The 21,904-nt window shown below is 37.3% G+C and overlaps 1 protein-coding gene and 1 pseudogene across 1 annotated transcript; both read right to left on the bottom strand.

The window, feature by feature from the left end:
• Window positions 1-8,294: 8,294 nt before the first annotated feature.
• Window positions 8,295-10,510, bottom strand: LOC149003389 (putative ribose-5-phosphate isomerase 3, chloroplastic pseudogene; annotated as a pseudogene).
• A 990-nt stretch (window positions 10,511-11,500) lies between these two features.
• LOC149003388 (26S proteasome regulatory subunit 6A homolog) lies at window positions 11,501-21,383 on the bottom strand. Its single transcript, XM_089136788.1, has 10 exons — window positions 21,106-21,383; window positions 20,875-20,991; window positions 19,411-19,518; window positions 18,643-18,834; window positions 18,368-18,559; window positions 14,041-14,159; window positions 13,605-13,692; window positions 13,130-13,249; window positions 12,904-13,044; window positions 11,501-12,038 (listed from the first exon to the last, which is right to left on the bottom strand). Exons 1-10 carry the CDS (start codon window positions 21,220-21,222, stop codon window positions 11,961-11,963), a joined length of 1,272 nt encoding a protein of 423 aa, XP_088992914.1. The 5' UTR covers window positions 21,223-21,383; the 3' UTR covers window positions 11,501-11,960.
• Window positions 21,384-21,904: the final 521 nt, after the last annotated feature.

The raw sequence follows: 21,904 nt of genomic DNA, 5'->3' as shown, positions 1-21,904 counted from the left end.
AAAAAGGTGAATCTATAGATTTCATGAATCAGGGATTCACACAACCAAATGGGTATAAGTTTCTTATCTGTAAATTCAGAGATTTCAAATCTTTGGATTCATATAACCAAACAAGCCCTAAAGAAAGGTATGAGAGTAAAATGAGCATTACTATAAACGATAGTAGTTGGGGCTATTTATACTTTGAACTTGTTGCTTGGTGTCCATGGGATCAATATGGGCGATCTCGCGCTTTGCAAGAGGTTGACACATTAGCTAGGCACAGTGGCCATTCTAATGAGTTTCGTATCTGACATTGAAAAAGCTGAGCAGTTCATGTGATTTGTCTCTACTTGATCACTCGACAATTCAGCAGGAAGCATGCACCAAGCTGATACGCTCCGGATCAACTTACAAAGCATTCAATTTGAAGATACCAAGATTGTTGAATAAGAGAAAAGGGAGATAGTCACAGAGTCCACATCCTTACAATTTTCACCCCCTGCAATTTTCTATAATTCCTATCTATGACTATGACACATGACAATTTGATTAGAGCCCCATTAGTAGCTGAATCTAATAATTTCTTAAAATCAATTATTTTATCTCTCCCTTTTCTTAAGGCTTAATTTTTAAAATTTATTAGATTCAGTTCTTAATTGGGTTCTAATCATGACCGTGGATAATTAACTGTCATGTATCACAATTATAGATAAGAATCATAGGAAATTGTAGGGGATGAAAATTGTAGAGAATGTGAATAGGTGGTTGAAAAACTAAATGGGTGGTTGAGATTCAAAAAATCGATGTCAGCTGTAGGCAGCTCAGTGCTAAATACGGACAAAAGAGACTAGAGAAATGACATTTATTCTATCGTCCTTTCCAAGAAGGATCTGTTGTCTTCAATAAACATTTTCCAGGAAGATTCTTTGAAATCTCACTTTTGAATCCACCAGTCAAAATTCAGCTGCCTTTCTAATTGGGTTCTTTTCTTCAATAATGATTAATTTTCTGGGTTGCTTTCTTCATTAAAAAAATAAATAAAATTCTGGGTTTGATGTGGGTGGGGAAGTGGGTAATTGGGCGAGTTCCCACTCAGGGATTATATAAGGGGATGGAAGAATGATAATTTCTTTCTTCCATATATCATTTTTCGCATTTCTGGAAGTGATTTTTGGTATCCATCCGTTTCTTGTGACAATCAATCTTTGTATTTTATCGTCCTCGTTGTGTTTGGTTAAATTCCGCAGAGAGTTTTAGGGGTTCCTGCGAGAGCAAGCAAGAAGAGGAGAAAGAAGTCGGTAGAGAGGAAAGGAAAGGAAGGAGCCTTTTTTTTGTTTAGTGCTAAAAAATGGCAGGGATGCTACCAGGGGTGGAACTGGCTCGAAGAAGAAGAGTGCATCATTATTCTTCAAATCAACTTGATTTCGATCGTCACTGCAGATCTGATTCTCTCTTTCGGGAGAGACTTCCACCATCTGTCGTTGAGAATACAATTTCAACAATGGATTCCTCCACTCTCATGGCTCGCATGAGGCTCGAAGCAAAGCTTGGTGGCTTGCGTTCCAGGTTTGTTCTCCTCCTCCCCTTTTCTCAATTGTATCAGTTTTCATCTTTCGTTTCTTGCCTTCTGGGATGTGGGCTTAACCTAAAACTTCAAAAATTGTTGTGAATCTCTGTTCTACCCTGTTATAGAAAAGAAAAACAACTTGGGTTTTTTCCTTTCATAGAACAGAATTTGATCCCAAGACCAGGGAGAGACATTGGTTGCAGCCATGTTTTTTCCAATCAAAACTGGTCTGATCCAATTCTGGCAGAGACAAGTGTGTCTCTTTGATTCAGAAAATAACAACCCACAAGTTAAAAATTCGATTTTTATTACAAAAATCCATGCCTTCTTTTTCTTTTTCTGAGCATTTGCATGGTTGTAACTCTGCTAATTCTCAAAAAACAGAAGGGATAAGATACCTCAGCCACAACCTCAACCTCCACCTGTTCAAGCCAGAAGCTCCTCTCATGTTCATCGTCCGAGTAAAATCCACACAGGTGAAAAAGTGACCAGAGAAAAAGAGATCTCCAGGAGTACTCTAACTCCACAGCTAAGCCGAAGGAATTCACAGAGAGAGGTTTGTTCTGTTTGCTTGGATGATCTGCTGCAAGGCCAGAGGGAGGTCACCAACCTACCTTGTTCTCACAGATACCATTCAGATTGTCTTCTTCCATGGCTCGCTTCCCATTCACATTGCCCATATTGCAGAGCACTTGTTCACTTGTAACAAATGATCATCTTTGTCATTGCCCAAAAGAAAGAGGAAAAAAAATGGGTATAATCATCTATGGAAATGGGAGGGATAAAAATTTCATGGGTTTGGTGCTATTCTGTTCTTCTGGTTCTTTTTGTCAAGGTGGGTTCTGTGACTTATAATGTAAAAGCAATTCTGATCGATTTTAGAGTTTAGAAGAAGATTTGACTCATAATACCAGGTGTGTTCATGGCTGCCTATAAAGTAGTTTAACCCTCACCTGAAATTTCACCAAAACAGTGGACTAAAATAAAAAATTTATAAGGGGGGAATTTTTCATAGCCATAGTGATTTCTTCCCACATATGTGGTTTCTTTTTATTATTATTATTTTCTTGTTTTGGTCATGTAGGCCTCGTGTGGTCATTTCTTATATGGATGACTATTGGTGTGACATGTAAATTTCTCATGTATCGATATTGCAGAGAGATTGTCTCACATTAAATAACTATCAAGTTTGAGATCCAGCTTTATTAATATGGTTGTTAGTTTTACGAAGGTTGCAAGAAACTTCACTAGATGTTTTTCTATTTATGTTAAAGGGCGTAAATAAATAGATAGCATTTCATCAAAGAGTTGGCCCGTGGGAAATGTTTGATTCTTCTTGATAGTTTATTTAAATTATATACATAAAAGAACTATCCTAGAGGATGTAATTGAGGTGTGCATAAGCTGATCTAGATGACTCTCAAATCGACTTAAAAAACAAAGAATAAAAGAAAAAGATTACCCAAAAATATAAAATAGAAGAGAAAGAATAAATGAAGCACATTACCTCCTACCTTTCTTTCTTTCTTCTTTTCCTTTTTATTTATTTATTAATTTTTTTATGGAGTACTAGCAGGTTCCCTTTTTTCACCATTAAAAAATCTCACAAACAACCAAGGTTTTTAACATGTTCTCTTGCCTTTCTTTTGAGATTTTCCAACAGGTCTATCAAAATAATCTGGCAATAAAAAAAATTAAGATCATAACTTCGTAATAATAAACTAAAAACCTTAGTCCTTGAAATTCAATAATTTATAACGAAAGATCATATCAAATGCACCTGGTTTTCAAATTTAATAGAATTTGATGAGATCGATTATAGAAGGAGTTCTCTTCAACATGCCCTAAGATATCGAACTCTAGGTAACGAAGAGGTTTGGCAATGTTTCCATTATGTTTCCCTGTTTTTGGGTAAGGAATATTTTTTTCTTGTTTCTATACATTTTCATTGTCTTTCACTGTTTTCTAAGTGTTGAAATCATGTATGGCTACATTTTTGGGGGGGGGAGGTAGAAAGAGAAAATCCGTTTCTTTAACCAAAAAAAAAATTGAAACAGAGAAAAAACATAAGTTCAGTTTTTAGGGTTTCAAAAACAGCAGGTAATGTTTTGTTCTATTGTCCTTTTGAAGTTGTCTTAGTCTTATGGAGCAATGACATAATAATAAGGTTTGAACTGGAGAATTTTGAAGTTCCAGAAGAGTCAAATCCAATGCCAAAGTAGATCAAGTTAGCAAATGAATGAAAATCTGAATGAAAGAGTGTGGTGGCCACGAGTCTTCCTATTTAAAAATGAAAATCATGAAAAAGAACCCAAACTGGCAAGAATCTCATCTTGTTTAAAATTATGCATGCATATGCTGATTTCATCAGTTTAGTTAGAGTTCTATTTAAATCCATTTGCTCATCATCTTAATTTTGTTTGTGCTTCTAGAAGTAGTGCTTGACATGTTGATCTAAGTATTTATATTTTTTTCATTTTTATTTAGATATGGGTCCCACATTAATTGTGTGGGAAGAGGCATCGGAGTTTCCCACAGAGAGGTGATCTGGACTCCTTATTTTACTGGTTAATTCAATAATATGAAAACAAACCCACTAGATTTAAACTCAAGACTTTCACATCCGTGAGGGATGAATTACGTCTTAAGGACAAGCGACATAGTAACGTGCCTTGAAGTTTTAGTTTTCACACTGTTATCTTGTGCTCCTGATTTTAACAAGTTTTTCAACAGTAAATAAGTCTTAATGTAGCAGAAGTCAAGATCATACTCCTTTTCTATAAAGTAATAAATTAGCTTGACCCAAGACATAATATTGTGGTCACAGAAATGGAGGCTGATCAATTTTCAACTTGTTCTTCTTCTTCACCATTTAAACGCACCCATAAGATGGACAAGCATAACTGTAGACCACTTCAATCAGAAACTTTGATTACTTACAATAGAAACTAAAAAGTTTCAGTTGTTATGGAGCAACGACAACTCTGGAATTTAGGAGTTCTATAAGTGTTTAAAATCATGGACGCATATACTTATTTCATTAGTTTAGTTAGAATTCTATTCAGGTCTTTTTGCTCATCATCTTAATTCCTTTGTGCTTCCAGAAGGTAGTGCTCTCATTGGATACCATATTATTTTATTGATATTCTCTCCATGAGATTATGAGCTCAGATGCCAGTGATTAAAACAAAAATGTCTTCTCTTCTCATTCCATCTTCTGCAAATCCAAATACTGATGAACAATTTGCTATTACAATCATCTTGCAGGCTAGCTATCACTTGTGATTGGTCTTCATTAATTAAACTTGAGAAGGGTATCTCCATTGATTATACTTCAAAGAGATCCATGTACAGAGGACATATCGGCCCTGACATAAAATAAAAGGTCAAGACTTCAGTTGGGTAACATTACCTCAAGAAAAAAACCCAGAAGCTTTTCTTCCTTGATTTGGATCTTATCTCTCACTTGTGAGTTGGCTGCAGTGTTAATAGTAACTGAAGAACACTCTCTCTAGGAGGGTGATCAAGGATGTGTCCTGTTCAAGACACTGCCGAAGAATGTTGCAGGTGACGAGCTTTTCCTAGAGTGAGCTTCTGTGCAAAATGAAAGATGGAGTTAGATCTGGAATAATTGAAGCCACATTCCACCCTTCACACAATTTTTAACTGTTCTACAGAATCCCTTGCGATTGTTTCCTCCTTGCCTTGTTCCTTGCTCCTGAGAATCTGTGATGGGTTCCTCTCACTGCTGCTAGTGCTGTTACTGTAACTCGCCTTCCCCCCACCCCCCTTTTCCCCCTCGTCATTCTTTGTGTGCACATTTTCTTCTTCTGAAACTCTGATCATTTCAGCAGCTATTGACTTGACATGAGCTGGTCATTCCTTATCTAATCCATGATCTTCTCAGCTGGATGAGCAAGTGGATATTGTACTTCAATTTACTTTTGTAGGCACAAGCAAATCCTGAAAATGCCTCCAGCAGTTAAGTCATTTGGCTACAAGACCCATCACAACTTCGTTCACAACAAAGATGATCATCTTAAGGCTAACCATCTTTCTGTAGAAATTTCACTAGAAGGGAAAAAAAAGGAAAACACAAATCATATTTATAATCTCAGGAGATTGATATCAGGGAAGACCATGAAGCATATTGTGACGGTATAAGCATTAATGAGCTTCAGGTACTTAATGTGTTATAACTAACAAGAAAAAAGAGAGCAGCTTTCGGGCTTGACCAGCATATATTGCACAAACTCATTTCTCCAGTAAGTGGTTTTTTGAATTGGTTTGCTAATGCTTTTCTTGGTGCCTCTAGATACCATGAACTATGACCATACAGAAGGCCCAGCTCCTCCATCAGTGGCAAAAGCACTATGAACTGGAGCCACTAATCAGTTACTCAGCCTCTGTTTCAAATAACTAAAATCATAGTCATCACCTTGACATGATTTTGAAAGCCATCTTACTTGATGTTCAATCCAGGATCCACTCAATCCCTGCAAACTTTATTTGTTACGGACCAAGGACCACACTACTCAGTTTCTGGTAAATGGAGGGTCTGAGGGTTGCAGCAATCATCCACCTGTGTTGGTGTAAGAGTATTTAAGAAAAAAATTTCCTTCTTACAGTATTTATGTTATGCAAATTCTCCACCATCCTTCAACTCCATTGGGTCATTGGAGTTTTAGTTCAGCATCTTATAGAATGAACAAGGAAACGAAGAAACCAAGGCAAATTAGAAAGCATAAATTGGACACTTGGCTCAGTGATGTAGACATCGTCTACAATCATTTAGGATGGTATTCCACTGTAGAAGCTTGAACAATGGAATTACAAAGGTACCTATTTCTCAGCCGAACTCTCTTTTGCATATCTGCGTTCACCTTCTCTCAAAAGCTCCAACTCCTCTCTTTCATCTCTTTCATTTAAAAGGTTAAGAGAAAGGCCCCAGAGAATTTCAGCCCTGGATCTTAATAAGAATGAATGGCATAGTTAAAAGAATCTTTTGCTCTACAGGAATTCTGATTCTTATGAACCGAAAGATCTAGATTCAATAATCATTGAACAACAATCAAAGCCAGTGTGTTACCGTCACCTTTATCTGAGTCCAACTTGCAAAATGCACTAAACCTGCAAGACTTGGAACAATTCAAAAACAGAAACCAAACCTTTTTCTCTCCGAAATAATTTAATTCAAAAGAAGAAAAATAAACAAACAAGCCATTTCAAATCAACCAATAATTTCAAGCTGTTTGACGAGGAAGTTGACCCCGCTTCACTGAATGAACAGAAAACCATAAAATCACAGCCTGGATACCTAAAATCAAGTAGGTATTTTTTATAATTTTTACAAGTAAAAATCGATTAGTTCTCCTATATGCTTGTTAGCATACTCATTAACTAAAAATGTGAAATTTGAAAGCAACTTTCAGAATTAAGGGTACAGAATTTGTCAATTAAGTATTTAAAGGGTCATCATCAACAATAGAACAAGTCAGAATTTAGGTATTTCTCTTGCTTCAACTTTACTGTTTTGTTGTTTACCCAAAAAAAGAACCTTTACTGTTTTGTTTAGAAGATTGATATGCAGAATAGCATATATAGAACAAATCAAAGAGTGAATCATAAACATTTATTCTGATTATTGTGAAAAGGAAGTCAAACATATAACTCTCCTGTCCCTGTAGCATAAACCTATATAATTAAAGCAACATTTAAAATAAAAGATGAAACTCAATTATAGTTTCTTCCTTTAAATTCATCAACTGGTTCATTCAATGGTGACAACATTCCATATGATAGTCTTATTTCTTATTAAGATCATTACATATCCAATATGGGCAGGGGGAAAAAAAGAACTTCTAGTTTAGTGGATTAGTATCGCAATAATTTAGTAGGTAAATACTTCTTAATGTAGCAGAACACAAGATCATACTCCTATTTTAGAACAGCAATGTGCAAAATAATGAGGTGAAACTTTCTATATAAAAAAAAAGGTAACAAATTGTTAGCAGTCAATTTCTCTTGAAAGAAGTGGGTAAAGGACTAACCTGTTGGTGATGCTGCAGCACATTGGCATTTGGCACATATAGGAAAATTGCTGAAAATAAGTTAAAACCAGTTATGGAAAGGGAACAAACCACACCCCACCCCAACCCCCCCCCCCCCCCCCAACAAAAAAAAAGCTGCAAGTCCTGCTTGACATTAGCACAATTCAATAATCAATATTTGTGTGTGATAGAAACAGTTTAGGAACAAGAGAAATGGGATTGTTACACAAGCTTAAAGTAATAAATTAGCTTGAGCCACAACATGTTATTTCCCATCTTTAAACTCCAAGCCTCTGCTTCTCTTGCTGAAAGAAAACCAGACATTAGGAGCTTCTAATATTTCCATCTTTTTGCATACCTCCAGGTTTTTTGGATTTTTCCAAAGAATATTGGTACACGAACTTCAAAGGTTATGGACACCTCCAATTGTGATCTTCATAAAGATATGAAATCATGAAAGCTTTAGAAGAAAATGCCCATAGGACTTCCATAGGCATTAAGCCCTACAAATCTGCTGAAAAATGATAGAACAAAACTCTCCTGAAAATGCTGATATCCAAACCTAGAAAAGCTGTTCAATGGCATCTTTTTTGCAAAGACATGAACTACTTAGAATTCCATAGCACTGAATGGACTGCGGGACTATTTTAAAAGTTAAGATAAATGGGTAAATAAGTGAAGTAGTAACCATTAAACTGAAAGGTTCAAAGCTTTCTTAGGTTTTTTCAAGTCCAACCCTCTGGGCTGACCTCTTCTTTTCATGGAAATTGAAATCTACAAACAAGTGTATGTACTTTTCAGTTCAAAATATTCAAAGCTCCTGTTCTCCCAAGTTTATACCAGTTAGGGTCCACTTGGCTTGTAATTTTTTCAGTCAGTCAGGATCTTTTGCATCTCAGCACATCCTTATGTAATCACTGCAGAATATATGTTGTATGATTTGCTACAATAAAGTTCCGGTATGGATTTCAAAAAGTCAGAAAAAATTTAGTTATGTATTTCACTCTTTCTAATCCTAGCACAATGCATTTAGGACAGAAAATCAAGCAAATGGTCAATGAAGAAGCCAGAAGTGCATTCTGTTGACCAGATAGAATGCAATGTTTGAATTCAGATCTATAATGATTACAAAGTACTAAGAGATGGAATTATCAATCTTGCATTGCAATATAAAGAGGAAATATATTGGTTCCAGTGAAGAACGCATCCTTCATTTTTCACTTCTTAAAAATCCTCTCGCTCTGCTTTTGTTTCATGAGATTCAAAAGTCTAGGAAGATTTCATCCAACAAGGATTACCGAAATTCGGAAGGAGAACTTATGCCATTTAACTGTAGATCAGGCAATTTGAGCCAAGAAAAAGTGAAAGATGAGCAGCTAGGAAAATGACAGTTTCAAACAGAAGGAGCTTTATCAGCTATTCCTGTAGTTTCTCCTAAAAACCCCATGCGCCAATGGCAATTATGCATCAGAAACAAACACTTTTTCATCTAAAATATCCACAATTTCTCAATTTCCAGTGTTTCGAATTTTATTGACCAATAATGAGATTCAGCAGACCCAGTGAATCTGAGGATATAAAATACAAACTTTCTAGTTGAACATCCAAATGATCCAGTTAAGTTTTACAAACCCAAAATTGTCCCAAAAGAAAGGAATTGAAGGATACCAAGGGAAATGAGAAACAACAACAGTTTTCTGATTTCTCACCCAACAATTCAAAGATCACTTGATCTTTACGCTCACTCCATCCGTCCCGGCAATAATAACTGCAGAGGCCATGTCAAGAAACAATCCATGCTCCACCACTCCTTCGAATCCCGACATCTCTTTCGCTGCAGCTGTTGCTTCCTTGATTGGAGTCTTGAAGTACAAATCAACAATATAGTTAGAATTATCAGTAACATAGGGTTTCCCATCTGCATTCACTCTGAGTTTAGCCTCACAGCCTTCTTCCTTGAACAATTCCTGTAACTTTATCAAGTTATACTTCCAGCAGAACTGAACGACTTCAACCGGCATGGCAAGGCCACTACCACCTAACCCATCGACCAATTTAGTCTCATCGGCCACAACAACGAACTTGTCTGAAGCAGCTTCCACCATCTTCTCTCTGAGAAGAGCACCACCACGTCCCTTCACCAAATTGAGATCTGGGTCAACCTCATCGGCACCATCGATGGCTACATCGATGTGAGGGTAATCATCGAGCATCGAAATAGGAATACCCAATGAAGCTGCTTGTTCGGCAGTTCGTTTCGATGTGGGTACACCCACAATGTTTGTGAGTTTGCCTGAATTGTAGAGTTCTCCGATTTTGGCAACGACAAAGTAGGCAGTGGAGCCTGTGCCGAGTCCAAGGACCATGCCGCTGCTAACGTGTTCTACGGCTTTATCAGCTGCGATCTTCTTGAGATCGTCTTGGGATAGAGGAGAAGGGGATGGAGATGACAAGGCTCTGATGGACATGGGAGCATGAGGAGGATTTCGTAAGGTAAGAGATGAGGGGCTTCGCAGGGTAAGACGAGTTGCATTGTTTTGAAGAACAGAGGAAGAAGATTTGATGGAAGAAGGGGAAACAAGTGCTAAGCTTGCCATTGCAAGAGATTTCACGATGGATCAATACAACGAGAGAAAGGAGAGAAATGGGCAGAAGGGTTTCTTCTCCACTGTCTCTGAATTCTATTGGTTTTAGCTGTTCTTGTTTTGTTGACTTTTATAAGAGCGATGCAGAGTTCAGAGATGACAGTGATGGCGAAACATTAAGAACAGAGAATCTGAGATTGAGATGGGAGAAAACCCACCAAAGAGAATTGATTCTGGCACTCAAAATTGAGAGAGTGGCATGATGTATGCGGATTGGGGCACTGTTCGTTTGTTCTCATGTTGTTTTCGGTCCTGAAAACTTATGTTCCTCCGAAAATGACATGCAGCGTTGAAACTTCATAGTCAAACCAGGGTGGGTGGGGATAACCAGTCAGGAAAGTGGGTTTGGTGGACTCGGATTCTTTTTTTCATCCAACGGCTGGGAGCATTTTAAGTGTGTATTCTGAGCTTTCAGCCACAAGATACAGCATACAAGGAAAAAAATCCTCTGCTGTGCATAGCCGTGCACATAAATGCCACACAATAGGCTTAAATTTAACACATGATTTTAAATTTAAAAAGTCCAAAATAAGCTTGTAAGTTTATGGTTTTTTCAGTCTATTGTTTGGTATGTGCACTGTTGTTCAGGGGGACACTCGGCGAGATCTTTCAGCAGCAAATTCCCCATACGAAGGGGCCTATCCAAAAGATACCCGAAGGCCGGGATCGAGGTATCATTAGCCGAAGAAGACCTGGCCAATCCACGTGGCCTGCTTGACGAACGTCAGCGCGGAGACATCGTAAATTGGTCCGCGGGCCATTTACTAATAAGTGGCGCAGGGTGGGAGGATGTTTTCTCCGCATCCGAGGCCCTCTAATCTTTAGTTTAATTTTTTTTTGGGTATTTCGAGTTTTTAATTAATCCAAAGAAAATTGATGGGTTGGCCTTGTCCAATGGATACTTTATACCTAGTGTTATAGGCTTTTATATTATTCATTAGAGAATGATTTTTTTTTTGGGGGTAAAATCAGACAATGGCAATAACTAATTATAATTAGAGCATTCGGTTGATGATTGGTAAAACTGAAAACCTAAAGCATATGCTTCTTTATTTTTGCTGTTTCATGAGGGAGGATATGCTAAGCATATGTCTCTTTATCCATTCCTTTCAAATGAGTGATTTTAATATGTAATTTATCTGCCAAGTGCCGTTTACCCCACAACAGATTTTTTTTTTTTTTTGGTCAAGATTAAAGATTATATTAGACTTTTTAGTATAATGTTCAAGATGAAAATGAAGAGTAGATAAAGAAGGCTGGCGAGGACTACCACCAAACTCAACACAGCTGGAACAACTTAGACCCAAATCTTGGGCAAGATAATCAACCCTTTCATTACAAGATCTTCTGATAAACCGAAACTCCAGAATGTGCGGAACTACGCCTAAGAAATGCTTTGGAATGAATGTCATCTGAATCCAAAAGTGATTCAAATTCTTCAATGATGAAGCAATGAAGTGGATTTCAGGCAGAGAAACCTAAGATTGAGCAGTGGGTGGAAGATTAGGCGACTTTAGACTGGAGAAAGTCATTAAGGGAAAGACTGTCAAACTAAGTTTAAACATGTTACTAAACATCTGGCTTCTGATTTTACTGGGTGAAAGTAATTCAGCCTTCATTTACATTCGTGCACTAAAAATTGAAACCAACTGGCCTTCATGCAATCATTGACAAAACAAAAGGCACACATAAGTCGCATATATATAGATACATATCTTATGCATAGTAATTTAAGCTGGATTTCTTCTTCGCCTGCACCTGAATGATGCCTTCATTGAAGTCTTCATGTATCACCTGGAAATAAACACGCCTTCAGTAAAATGAAATTTCTCTGTGGCTGGTCGAAAGACTAGCAAATGGTCATCTTGAGACAAACTACAAGAATATGATAAACAAATTCTATGCAACCAAAGGGAAATGACCACACCACAAATAACATTGTTGAATTGATAAATCATCCGATTCCGAGCATGAGTTGGGATATGTAGATCTACTTTGATATTCAGCCAAGGTGGCAAGTAGATGGCCAGCCGTCTTCCCTAGCAGTGTCAAGTAGTTCAACACAGGCTCCATTTTACAATATCTACACTAATTTCTTTTTAACTTCTTCCCTTCTATTCAATACAACCCCTCCCCGCAAAAAAATGAAAAACCAAGAAAAAGAAGGGGGGGGGGGGGGGAACCTTATATTATACCATCTTCACTTGTGTCCTAGCATCCACTTAATCATTACATCGATCATTCAAAGCCTTCCACACAGAAGAGAGTACTATGATTCGTTGCATCAATCATCATCAGGGTATCAGTCATGGAAGCCTCACAATTAACAATAGTGGAGTATCTGGACAACTTTAAGTTCAAGTCAATAACTAAGGTACGAACAGGCAACTACACCTAATATGGAGGGGTTTCTCTTCTAGGGGTACCATTTACTGATCATTATCAGGGTTTCTGTCACGGAGAAGCCTCTCAATAACACAATGGCTCAGTTTGCTGACAACTTCCAGTTCAGGTCAACAATTAAGGTACTAATAGGTAGCCATACCAAAAATAAAGGGGTTGTGAACAAAGTAAAATACAATGTTATATTCAACAAACCAGTAAAGACAGCTCCAACTATCTTTTTTCTTACGGCCCAGATTTTGAAAAGAATACAAACCTCAGTTGCATCCCGGCGAAGAGCTAGCATGCCTGCCTCCACACAAACAGCTTTTAGCTGTGCCCCATTAAAATCGTCTGTTGAGCGAGCCAACTCTTCAAAATTTACATCAGGGTGGACATTCATCTTTCTTGAATGGATCTGCAGTTCCAACAGGAACAAAATACGTAAGGTGGATGAAATTTAGCAATGGTGAAGTTTATAATCAGTCTGTTTGAGCTCTCACCTGCAAGATACGAGCTCTGGCTTCTTCAGTAGGATGGGGAAACTCAATTTTACGATCCAAGCGACCAGAACGCATGAGAGCGGGATCCAGGATATCAGCTCGATTTGTTGCAGCTATTACCTATACTTCACCAAAGTTCCAATTCAGTATTAAAGTCATGACTATTCAAAATGAACATGGGAAAAATTGAGTTAGGCAGATGGAGACCAGCAATTTCGTCTCAAATCATTTGTCATTTACAGACAGTAAATTGTGTTGCAAAAATAAATCAACAAGAACATATATTAGGAAGTTCGCAGTGTCTACAAAGTATAAGATCCCGACACACAAGAAATCTCATAAACTAGAACCCACAATTATTAATGAACTCCTGCACATAATTCAAATTGCACAAACTGGATTGAGTGACAGTAGAAATCAAATGCAAAAAACAATTAGTGAATAACCATGAACAAGAAGTGCAGAAAGTTATAACCTTTATCCGGTCATCACTGCTAAAACCATCAAGCTGATTAAGTAATTCCAACATTGTTCGTTGGACTTCTCTATCCCCACTCACTTCACTGCAGCAACGTATACAATAAATGTAAGTGTTACAAAAATAAAGGAACTTCCACTTTCCATCATGCTAATGCAAGCTTATCAGAACAGGATTACAATTTAAAATGAGAAAAAAGAACGTTGCCTGGCCATGTGCTGCATGCACAGTCAAGCACAGCCTCACCCAGACGTAGCCCCATGCACCCCCCCCCCGCCTCTTTTAATTTGGAAATGATCACCCAACCCCATTACCAAATGAAAATCCCCCAGGCGATAAACCTGGTGTCCCATGATTGGCTCTGCACTAGAGCAAAGGCTACACGACCACACTTACCTTCCCCTTAAAATATGCAAAATATGACCCATCATACCTATCAAACCGCTTTGTACCAATTGCATCGATTTCATCTATAAAGATGATACAAGGAGACTTTTCTTTGGCAAGCTGAAAAGCATCACGTACAAGTTTTGCTCCATCCCCAATGAACATCTGTTGAATTGAAGTTGATTGTCAAGTGTACAGGGGATTCATTACTTGTCAAAAGAGGCATCAAGCTTTAGGGCATGAAACTTTCCCATCGAATTTATCATTTACAAAGAAGCAAAATTCTATCAGTTATTATAGCTTTCCCATAAAGTTTACACAAGAATTTCTTACAGGATTGAACATACACGAACAGAGAGAATTTCCACAATAAAACACATGAAACATCAACAACAATAATAAGCCTTGTACCAACTAAATGGGGTTGGCTACATGGATTCTTGCCTTCCAATCAGTTATGTTCAAGGTCATGCTAGATACTAGGCCTAAGCTATGCATATCCTTTCTCACCACTTCTCTTAAGGTTATCTTAGGTCTACCCCTAGCTCTTCTAGTTCATTCAATCTGGATTATATCACTTCTCCATACAGGGGCATTTATAGGTCTCCGTTGAACATGGTCGTGCCACCTCAAACACTTTCTCGAAGCTTATCACTTAGGGAGCAACTCCCAAACCAACTCTAATATGATCATTCCTTATCTTATTCATCCTAGTTTTGCCACTCATCCATCTTAGCATCTTCATTTCTACCACACTGAGTTTATTTATATGATTCTTTTTAACAACCCAACACTCTGCACCGTACATCATAGCTGGTCAAACAACGGTCCTATAAAATTTTCCTTTAAGCTTTAATGGAATACGCTGATCACACAAGACCCCGGATGCACCTCTTCACTTCATCCACCCTATTTTAATTCTTTGGGAAACATCATCCTCTAAATCAACACTTTTACTTATGATTGAACCTAGGTACCTAAAACATTCACTTTGAGGAATTTCCTCATCATCAAGTATCACCACTTCATCGTCTACCCAATCATGACTAAAGTTACAAACTAGATATTATGTCTTCGTTCTACTTACTTTAAAGCCTTTTGATTCCAAAGCTACTCTCCACGATTCTAATTTGGTATTAATCCCCACTCGAGTCTCATCAATCAACACAATATCATCAGCAAAAAGCATCCACCAAGGGACCTCATCTTGAATGTCTTTGGTTAATTCATCCATTACAAGTGCAAAAAAGATATGGGCTTAAAGTTGATCCTTGATGTAGCCCAACTATAATTGGGAATTCATTACTTTGTCCCCCCACTGTTCTTATACTTGTCACCGAACCATCATACATATCCTTAACTATATTTACATATTTACTTGCAACACTTCTTTTCTGTAGCATTTGCCAAATTAACACTTTAGGGACTCTATCATAAGCTTTTTCTAAGTCAATAAATACCATATGAATGTCTTTCCTACATTCTCTATACCTTTCCATAAGTCTCCTAATTAGGTAAATAGCCTCCGTTGTAGATCTTCCCAGCATAAACCCAAATTGGTTCTCCGTAATTGTAGTTAAATGTCTCAAACGGGTTTCAATTATCCTCTCCCATAATTTCATAGTATGGTTATCAACTTCATGCCCCTATAATTATTACAGCTTTGAATATCTCCTTTATTTTTAAAATTGGAACCACGACGCCTCTCCTCCATTCATCTAGCATTTTCCTTGTGCTCATAATCTTATTAAACAACTTAGTCAACCAAACTAGTCTATAGGTTCCTAAGCTCTTCCATACTTCTATTGGGATTTCATCAGGACCTTGTGTCTTGCGGAGTTTCATCCTCCTTAGTGCTTCTTTTACTTCGGACATCGAAATTTTACGTATATAAGTTTGAAAATTGGTGCCTTGGTGAAAGGTGTGATTTACCAAATCATAAGTGCTTGAAGTATGCTCATTTAGTAGACTCAAAAAATAGATTTCCTATCTTTTCTTAATGTCCTTATCACATACTAATACTTTACCATCTCCATTTTTAATACATCTAACACGATCAAGATCTCTACTCTTCCTATCCCTCATATTAGCTATCTTATATATAGATTTTCCCCCTTCCGTCGTGCCCAACTTAATGTATAACTCTTCATACTTCTTTTCCCTTGCTTTTCCTGAGTTCTTTGCCATGTCTTAAAACTAGCTTTCTTATTCCTAATGGCAGCTTGAACCTCACTATCCCACCACCAAGTCTCTCTATAAAAATGGAGCTTTCCTTTTGATTCACATAGGACATCTTTAGCCATTTTCTTGATACACATAGTCATCTCATTCCACATCGCATTAGTATCCCCCTTAAAATCCCACTTTCCTTATTTGACTACTTCATTAACGAAGGATTTCAAGCACCCTCCTTTCAAGTTCCACCATTTTATCCTGGGATAGTTAACCTTGGACCTTTTATGAGTTTTTGGGGTTAAGCACATATCCAAGACCACAAGTCTATGTTGTGCAGTTAAGCTTTCCCCGGTATCACCTTGCAATCCTTGCACAACAATCTATCAGTCCTTCTAATTAGGAAAAAATCTATTTGGCTCATTTCTCTTTTTGAAGTAATTATTTATAATAGATAGATCAAAAGCAATAGCAAAATCTAAATTTGAAATCCCTTCCTTATTCCTCTCTCCAAAACCATATCATCCATGTACACTCTCATAGCATCTTTGATCTTTTCCAATATGTCCATTTAGATCACACCTCCTATGATAATCTTTTCTCCTTGACGAATTCCTTGCATTAATCCATCCATATTTTCTCAAAATTCTAGATTTAGACTTTCATCCAATCCTACTTGAGGTGCATGTGCACAAATTATATTTATGAATTCTTTCTCCATTATAAGTTTGATAGCAATAATCCTATCACCCACTCTTTTAACATCCACCACATCTTTTTTTAAATCTTTATCCACTATTATACCTACTCCATTTTTATTTGTTTTATCCCTAGTATACCAAAGTTTAAAGTCATCCAACTCTTTAGTGAGAGCTGCCCCAAGCCCTCCTTTCCTGCCCCTACCACCTCTGTCTGCTGTTGAAGACCTTACTCATGATGAAGATGAAAATTTTGCACCAGTTGAAGAAGCCCTCTCAGTTGTTCTAGTCACTTCGGAAGCACTAGGTCAAGAAACCCATTGAATCACCTGCGGTCCTTGCTGAGTCTAGCAGAACAAGAAATTGTGAGGTTTCTAGGTATTGCTCAGTCGAGCTTGGCTTCTTGGCCTTGTATTTTGGTCCATTATTGCCTAATACTTTGTATCTTCATTCTCTATGTGTCCTTCTAGGTTTGTCGAAAGGCTTGGTGCCGCATATTGAGCTCTCTTGGTTCTCTTTGTATTTCCCTCCCGTCTTTCGTTTGGTAATGAATTTTTTATTCATCCAAAAAGAAAGTGTATTTTAGGGCATGAAAATTGAGATGAATAAAGAAAGTCTTTGCCATATTATACATGAGGTGGACATTATCAGACATGTGAGATCCTCATTAGTTGGTGGATGTACTTACCATAGATTAAGAGTCCTCATTACTTCTTATAAAGTAAGGCAAAATAATCTATGCTCACTGAATACTGCCCCCTAGGAACAAATCATGCACAAAGTGATACTACCGATGACAAACAAAAGAAGAAAAATCCAAAGATACTCATCAGACCAATGCATTGATACAATGGAACATGCCAATATCAATGCAATCCATCATGCATATGTGAAGGTATTAAAAAAAGGCATACCCCTTACACAAGGCTCCCACACCCCAGGGGGTTGGATTTGGGGAGGGTCATAATGCATATGTCAAACTAGGTGACAATAAATCAAGTGAGGGCCATGCATCAAAGTAGAATATCACTGATTCAGCTTTGCATGTGGAAGTAGCACATGTATTGGTGTGTGAACCACGTTAAATCATTGCATTATTTTTTATATGTTTTCATTGCTGTTCATTATTTTATTGGTGTCCATTCTAACAGTCCCTATATAATAAAGCCAATCCCTTTAATTCCATAATGCATAATCACTTCTGAGCTTGTCCAATAGGCAAATTCAACCCTAAATGCATTCACTTCACCCAGAAGGGGGGGACAAAAACTTCAACCTAATTGCCATCTTATATTAGGAGCGCTGGCTGGATCAGTGCTGCTATTGATGCCAATAACAAAGTGCAATATTCACAACAGCAATATCAGAAGCAAGAAATTTGGGACAAACATTTGAAAATAAGCACATATCAATAGCACAAGTTGACAAGAAAAAGGCCAGAAAGCAGAGAGCTTAAAAGATACTGCTCTATTTCTATGGATTTTTCTGATGGTGAACGCTAACCTGTACAAGTTGTGGACCAGCTAGCTTCAGGAAGGTAGCATTTGTCTGTGCTGCACAAGCACGGGCCATTAATGTTTTCCCAGTTCCAGGGGGTCCATACAAAAGCACTCCTTTGGGTGGACGAACTCCTAGCTTTTGAAACCGCTCTTTGTGAGTCATAGGCAACACAATGGCCTCAACAAGTTCTTGAATCTGTCACAGAAAATTGTAAAGCATCAAACATTTAGTGGGTAGGGAAAACAATCTTTGGAAAGATTGTCTCAACCAATAAATACCTGCTTCTCCAGCCCCCCAATGTCATTATAATCTTCAGTTGGTTTTTCATCAACTTCCATAGCCTTCACCCGTGAATCATACTCAGATGGAAGTGTATCCAAAACCAAGTAGCTGTCCTTGTTCACTCCAACCAAATCACCAGGTTTCAATTTGTCAGGATCCACAAGCCCAACAACGGGCAGAAAGATTGTCTACAGTAATATAAGAAGTGAAGCCACAAGTGTTAAGGCATGAAACTACACAAAAACAAATAGAGATTATTTTCTTTTCGATAAACAACTAGAACAGTACAGAATAAGTCTAACGAATGAACATATGCTCAAACAGATTATCAAATTAGAAACAAAAAATAGTCCCCGAAAGCCACAATCAGCAACTCCTGCTGTATAGATAATATTGACATCAAATCATAGTTGTAATTTGTCAGGGCACCCAAGGCAATGCCAAGTTATACACATCTTTGCCCCATTCCAGATAATATTTTCATATCCACAGACATGTTTTCCATATTAAAGGTATATTAACTTTATCATGCAGGTATGGGCACTTGGTTGCCTTGGGCAGTTCAGAATTTGCCTTGTCACCAGGTATAGGCAGCACCTTGACAACTACGCATTCCATAAAATCTACCAAAACTTCAGAAGTCAAACCAACGAGACCATGATAATTTAAAAAGAATAACCCCGTAACCCCTTAGAAATTGAAAACAATTAGATCCCACTAGAATAAATATGTAAGATATGAATGAACCATAATTGTTAACTTACCTGCCGTGTTGATGTCTTTAGTACAACGCACTTCCCCTTTCTTTGAGAGTCAAGATCAACATTAGCACCATCTTCTTCAGCCTCATCTTCTGGGTTCATTTCCAAAATCTACAAGCATAAATTGTCATCATAATGTTGTCAGCGTAAATATCTCACAAAAAGCGTATGTTGCTTCAAATGAAGTTAACAAATCCAAGTTAAGGATAAGATAAAAGAAATTAAGTGAAAAAATAAAATTGAAAAGCAATCCCATGCTCGATTGAATAAGGTTTATACCTAGAACCAGCAAAAAGGAATTCATGAAAAATTAACATTATAGGTGGTTTGTGTCTTTCCTCTATAAATTTGGCAATGGGCAATCAAGAAATTTGTTCTTTCAACAGTAAGGCATAGCACACAAAGGATCCAACAAGGGATATGGCTGGATTCAGTTCACTCTGAAGAAGTAATAGTACAGTTAAAACTAACTATCCAAGTAAAGTAATAACTACAAAAATTATATATTTTCTAAATACAAATGCAGAATAAGAATAATAACTTGGAAATAAATTATGTTCTGCATCTTAACTTCAACGTGGAAGCATTTCGGGTATAAAAAAAAAGAACTGCTAAGGCCCGATATAATATGCTAATCAAAACTTTCTCCAAAAAAATCAATACGTAACAAAAATGAGCACAAAAGACTCACCCACCCGTGTTTGTCTAATTATCTCATTGAAGACCCCAGTTTCTTTAAACCTTAATGGTACTCCTCTGATAAGACAATTTGTATTCCCATTACAGCATAAAATAATTCTAACTGCAACCAAGAAGAGTACTTGAATGTTTCTCGTGTTCAGGCTCAGTCCTAAAAATTAACAGAACTATTAGTGGAGAACTCCGTCAAAATCTACCATTTCATTTTCAATTAAAACCTACAAACATGCTTACATAAATACATGAAACCTTTAACACCAACAGCAAATACTTCAACTAGCATCCCCTTCAATTTTTTTAGGAAATATACTTCAATTAGCATCACCTTTATTTTTTATGAAATTGATGAAAAATGCAAAGTTCACACAATTTCCTGTGCTTCCATTCGCATCAACTTCATGTTTTGCTAAATATTCACAGAAAAGGGAAATTGTGTTCGGAATAGCAGGACCAGTTTTCATGCATAACCACTGAGTGACAACGAAGCTAACAAGTAGGCAGCAGGTTCAGACACAGCTAGTCTCCAACACTATAAACCAAATCAGCAATTAAGCATATTAGACTTTAGGTACAAGTAATAGCAAACATAAGACAGGCTACAAAGAAATAAGTGACTGCAATTAAAAGAAGACGAAAAAACGATTCAGATAGTCGCGATAAATAATTAAATGCACGCAATTGCAGGGTAGACAAACCCTAAATCTGTTTCTCATGACCTAAAAAGTACAATCAAATTGTTATAGCAATTAAAAGGAAAACAAAGATCACCTCAACTATGTTGCCGACCAAGTAAGGCAACTGTTTGTTAAGCTTGATCTTCTCCTGGTTCTCCTTTATCTTATCTTTGAAAGAATCCAATTCTAGATTTGTTCTCTGCACCTCTTCCTGCACGAAGATGAAGACAAGATGCACAAAACCCGTCAAAGTTTTCACTTGCAAACCGTGTAAGCAATAAGATCAATAGATCGAGAAAATTATCAATGTATCTGGAATCATTGCCTTAAGAATCCGAATTTCGTTATCAAGAAGTCTAGAAGCCCTAACGATATCGTCCGTAGACATTGAAGCAAGCTGGTCATCTTCAAAGCTGCTGTCTTCAACCATTGCTGTAGCCATTATCGAGTGAGCGAGGAAAGTTGAAATTGGCAGTAGCAGAAATGAGGCACGATAATAAGTTTTCTGATGGAGATGACCGAGTTAACGAACGATGCAGACGTCTTTCTTGCGGAGAAAGAGAAGAAATTTGACCGAAACTATTTTGATTCGGATGATTTTTACAATATAAATTTCAAACTTGAAAAAAAATTATTTTGCAAAATATTTTTGACGCAATTATTGTTGCATTTGTTTTTCGAATTAAAAGATGGGTGAGTTTCGGCAAATGTATGTACCATTTTTACATTTTTCTGTTATGCTATTATGAGAGGACTCACTTTTGACCCTCTTAAGACATAATCGGAGAGATGAGATGATCAAAAAACCCTAACAATTGTAATTAGGGGTGCAAGTTTGGTTTGACTGCCCTAATAAGGCTTTGAGCTCAAGATTTTGACCTTGAAAGCGGGTTAAGGTCAAAATATTCTGTCCCTGACTAAAGCCAAGGGTAGGCCTGAGATTATTATTTGGCCTGCCAGGCTTATACCGGCCCATCCTTGATTTTTTGCTCTGACCATAACCTTGATTTTGGCCCTGATTCTAGCCCAAATCCCAATTCTAATTTTGTTTCTGATGCTTGATCTCAATGAATTAGGAACAGAGACAAGGATATGGCCAATCAAGGTGAGGGACAGGGCCAATC

This window comes from Hakea prostrata, chromosome 10 (genome assembly GCF_041222555.1).
Source record: "Hakea prostrata isolate BN-2017 chromosome 10, UWA_Hpros_2, whole genome shotgun sequence".
Taxonomy (NCBI): domain Eukaryota; kingdom Viridiplantae; phylum Streptophyta; class Magnoliopsida; order Proteales; family Proteaceae; genus Hakea; species Hakea prostrata.
The sequence above is the reverse complement of the archived record's forward strand: the minus strand, read 5'-3'. Positions and strand labels throughout refer to the sequence as shown.

Excerpts from the sequence above, each read along its gene's own strand:
- LOC149003388 (XM_089136788.1), bottom strand. The coding sequence starts at position 21,222 with ATGGCTACAGCAATGGTTGAAGACAGCAGCTTTGAAGATGACCAGCTT. Across the intron at positions 20,992-21,105 it reads ACGAAATTCGGATTCTTAAG|GAAGAGGTGCAGAGAACAAA; the intron begins GCAATGATTCCA and ends ATCTTCGTGCAG. Across the intron at positions 13,045-13,129 it reads CCAGAGCTCGTATCTTGCAG|ATCCATTCAAGAAAGATGAA; the intron begins GTGAGAGCTCAA and ends TTGGAACTGCAG.